The 4,464-nt window shown below is 34.1% G+C and overlaps 1 protein-coding gene across 1 annotated transcript; it reads left to right on the forward strand.

The window, feature by feature from the left end:
- The first annotated feature begins 1,276 nt into the window (after positions 1 to 1,276).
- LOC141652049 (WAT1-related protein At3g18200) lies at positions 1,277 to 3,410 on the forward strand. Its single transcript, XM_074459706.1, has 7 exons — positions 1,277 to 1,470; positions 1,623 to 1,685; positions 1,770 to 1,886; positions 1,972 to 2,224; positions 2,314 to 2,472; positions 2,708 to 2,859; positions 3,242 to 3,410. Exons 1-7 carry the CDS (start codon positions 1,277 to 1,279, stop codon positions 3,408 to 3,410), a joined length of 1,107 nt encoding a protein of 368 aa, XP_074315807.1.
- The last annotated feature ends 1,054 nt before the right edge of the window (positions 3,411 to 4,464 follow it).

Below are 4,464 nucleotides of genomic sequence, written 5' to 3' on the forward strand. Positions count from 1 at the left end.
AAGACTAGCATAAAACTCTCTCTTTAAAATGAGACATACCTTTCAAAATTAAGGGCTTTACTATTTATACATAGGGTCTAAAATAAAATTACGAAAAGCAAAACTTAATAAAGCTCCACAAATAGGCCCATCTGGTGTATCGATACGCCAGATGTACTTAATTTACGCCGGACGCTTGATTTTACACCTATAAGTGTATGATTTTGCACCGGCTAGGCTCAACATAGGTTTAGACTGATGACGATACACTCGCTAGAGCTTCAAAACTAAGATTATTTGCACGAGTCGGGTCTTGGTTTTCACTCGGAATCCAAAGTTGCATAGAGAAACGTGAAATATTACAAAAACTCATCAAACAACCCGGTGAAGTCTATCTATGCAAATTAATACTCCGTAAGTAACAAGAGTTTGATATTAAAATAGCATGAAAATTAGGGTCGAGTTAAGTGTTTTAGGTTAAAATTTAAGAAAAATGACAGAGTTATCAAACTCTGAGTACTTATTAACGAGATAATAGCTTTTATCATTTACACCAAACAACTTTGGTATCGAATTAAAGAGCTATATATAGCTAATTAGCTATGGTATTCAACATCCTTTTTTAGGAGTCTGAATTCTCTGTCACATTTTCGTGTCCTAGTACCTCTTCATTTGACACATAAACATTAACCATATCATAAGATAATTATGTGTTAGATCAAAAGATATAGGTAGTAGGGCACGAAAATAGGACATAAAATCCGCGTTCTTTTTTTTTTTTTAGTTGTAGTAATTAAAGACCACAAGCACAACCATATCACATTCTTAAATTGTGTTTGATTGAAAGTCAGTTTGGCATACCTATCTCATCAAATAATTATCCTAACTATCTGGCCAACATGCCATAACCATATTTTGTCTCCTAATTAAGAAAGATTCATTGTCTATGAAATATTAATTACAACTATTCTACCAAAATGAATTCAATATCAATGCCATGTAGATGAGGAACCCAATTAATCACATAATCATATAAAAGATTATAATGTTTCAAACAATCAACAATCAATCACCACCTTACATTAAAATTAAATAATTTGCACATGAAAATATTCTTGTAAATGCACCTTGTACTACCATGCATTGCATGATGACTCCCAATTTTGTTCTTCCAATTTTACTTTAATTTTTTCGCGGTTGAATTTGAAAACTCGCGTTATATAAATATACGGGTCATTTCATTTGCATTCATGTATTCTTAAGAACTAACAATTGTAACAAAATTAACAAATTAATTATGGCAAATTTGAGCAAGTGTTCAGAGAAAGTAAAGTTACTTGTGGGATTACTTACCTTACAATTATGTTTTGCTGGGTTTCATATTGTTTCTCGACTTGCCCTTAATATTGGTGTTAGTAAAGTCGTTTACCCGGTTTACCGGAACATCATTGCACTCGTTTTATTAGGTCCAATCGCCTATTTTCTCGAGAGGTAAGACCTTCATTCTTGTTCTTCCCGGTTATTCTTTTTATTTACTTCTGTACTTCCTCTGCTCCATTGAGTTGTATACAAGTCAATGGAGCGCAGTAAGTAGGTCATTAGCTCCACACATGACTAAACAATACACAATTTACGATTTTCAGGAAAGAAAGGCCGCGTCTCACATTCTCCTTGGCTATCGAATTCTTCTTCCTAGCATTAATAGGGTGAGTAACAGAAACTAGAAATTTACGCGTTCTGATAATCCTTTCAAATACGTCTTTTTCTTACTACTTAACTATATTGCATAGGGTGACAGCAAACCAAGGATTTTACATTTTGGGTTTGTATTATGCATCGCCAACTTTTGCATCCGCAATGCAAAATTCAGTCCCTGCAATCACATTTGTGCTAGCCGCTCTACTAAGGTAATACGCTAATACCCCTTACCAGATGATCTAAGTGCTCATGGATATATCGATTATATTGTTTACAATTTCCTGTTTGTGACAGATTAGAGCATGTTAACCTGTTAAAAAAAGAAGGGCTAGCGAAAGTACTAGGAACAGTTGCAAGTGTTGGAGGAGCGATGATTATAACATTGTACAAAGGATCTCCTCTGTTGCACATTGCAGATCAGACTCAAAACAATTCTTCGACAAACCAAGACTTGTTTTTCGAGACTAATAAGATGCAAAATTGGACATGGGGTTGTATTTTCCTTCTAGGGCATTGCTTCTCTTGGGCTGGTTGGATGGTTTATCAGGTTCGTATTACAAATAACGGAGCCACGATTAGACGCTGCTAGCGCCAACCTGATTCCGTCACTTAATTGTAGATACCGTGGTTTTGCAGGCATCAGTGTTGAAGAAATATCCAGCTAAACTCTCATTAACTTCATACACATGCTTCTTTGGACTGATTCAATTCCTAGTTATCGCGGCGTTTGCAGAAACAGATACCCAGCACTGGAAAATAGCATCAGGAGAAGAGCTTTTCACCATTTTGTACGCGGTAATTATAAATCATTTAAGGGTTTTTTGATAACTGCTACCACATATAATTCAGATTTTACCAACTGTTACCAAAATAAAATTTGTTTAAAATCTGCTACCAATATTGTTGGTGCGGTTTAAAATCTGAATATATGTGGTAGCAGTTGGTAAAATCTAATTTAAGACTGTTACACATCTTTTAGTATTTCTTTGATTCTTGGTTTATTAATCCGTCATACCTTACTTATGTTTAGGGGATCGTCTCGTCCGGAATTGTGATTTCTCTTCAAACATGGTGCATTCACAAAGGTGGCCCTGTATGTGTTGCTGTATTTCAACCTGTACAAACAATCCTGGTTGCTATTATGGCAGCTTTGATTCTTGGTGATCAACTCTATTCCGGCGGGTAAGCTTGCTTTAACCTCATCACTAACTAATCAACTTATTTTTTTTTCCTAAGACACTTTTACTCCAAAATTGCTGTCGCTAAGTATAATTCTCGAATCAATTTTCATTTCGATACATCAAAACAATCACTATGCTAGTAATAGAGCAATAAGGTTGCTTACATCGACCCTGTTAATTTCATGGGAACTCATAAACAAATTGTTGTTTAAGATGACAATATTAAACTTAAACTTAAAACGAGGCAGTATGATAGTAGATGAGATAAAAGAAAGATGCCTAGAAGTTAACGGTTAGTCTTAAATATGATAATAGGAGTATATTTGTCCCTTTTTAATATCCGTTATAAGAGAGACTAATTCTCGGATCAAATTCGGCTGCAGGATATTTGGTGCAATTCTTATAACACTTGGGCTATACTCAGTACTATGGGGTAAAACAACAGAATACAAAAATGCAAACCAAGAATCATCAGAAGACCAATTAAGAAAGCATCTTATAGAAGGCAGAAAAGAGACACAAGAAGATTCTGTCACTTCTGACATACCATGATCATCCAATGATCGATCTCACACACAAATTATACTATAAGACAATTATATGGTGTAACGACGTAAAAAGTAACAATTTTATAGTAAAAATGACCATTTTAAGATAATAGTGATTACTTTTAACACAAAATAGTCATTAATTATCATAAAGGAGTTATTTTTTATCTATCGTATCTTACATAGCGTTTTTAATTCAAGATCGATACCTAGAGAAGGTCAGCATGTCAGCATATATATGTAAATCATGTGTTCTTGTCCATATGTTGGGTTGACTATGCATCTAGGATTGCATTATTGGGATTTATTTTGATTCCATTGCATATGCTTATATTTTTAAGCTACTAGGAAAATTGTTTGAGTGGTTTGGAAAATATTCGACCCAATTATTAGCTCTAGAACCATTATGTTCATCGTGTAAATTCATACGAGCTGAGTTATATTTATAAGAAAGATACTCCCTCCTATCCACCTTTTTTTTCCCCTTTGAAGTGGGCACGGAAATTAAGGGTGGGAGTATAATATTGATAAATATATGAGTGGGGTTTGGTAATTGGAGAGAGGTATGAATAATTATGATTAAATATTAATAAAAGAGATGGGTGGGGTTTGGTTATTGGAGAGAGGTAGGAATAATTAGAATTAAATATTAATAAAGTATATAGTGGGGTTTGATGAGTGGAAAGAGGTAAGAGTATAATATTAATAAAAACTTTCTCAAAAAGGAAAGGGGAAGAAAACCTGAATAATCCGTTTTAGGAAATAGGGAAGAAAAGAGTGGATAGGAGGGAGTATATTTGTATTGACTAAATATTATTTTACAATGCTATAGCTCTAAGTATATATAGGATGAATGCTAGTCTAAATAAGGATAGAAAAGGGAGCCTATACATTATATTGTCTATAATTACAATATTGAGAGTATCATTGACTGATTGGTGTTGCTTGATTTGTGGAGTTGATTGATTGTGTAATCTTCTCTTTATTTGTAGAAGTAATATTGTTAATACTCCCCCTCAAGATGGACTTAGGGGATCGAAGGCCAATCTTGTCACGCA

Source organism: Silene latifolia, chromosome 4 (assembly GCF_048544455.1).
Source record: "Silene latifolia isolate original U9 population chromosome 4, ASM4854445v1, whole genome shotgun sequence".
NCBI lineage: Eukaryota > Viridiplantae > Streptophyta > Magnoliopsida > Caryophyllales > Caryophyllaceae > Silene > Silene latifolia.

Bases quoted from the DNA above. Each gene is read 5' to 3' on its own strand.
- LOC141652049 (XM_074459706.1), top strand. From the start codon at position 1,277: ATGGCAAATTTGAGCAAGTGTTCAGAGAAAGTAAAGTTACTTGTGGGA. The intron at 2,225-2,313 runs GTTCGTATTACA...GTGGTTTTGCAG, and splicing joins CTGGTTGGATGGTTTATCAG to GCATCAGTGTTGAAGAAATA. The intron at 2,473-2,707 runs GTAATTATAAAT...ACTTATGTTTAG, and splicing joins TTTTCACCATTTTGTACGCG to GGGATCGTCTCGTCCGGAAT.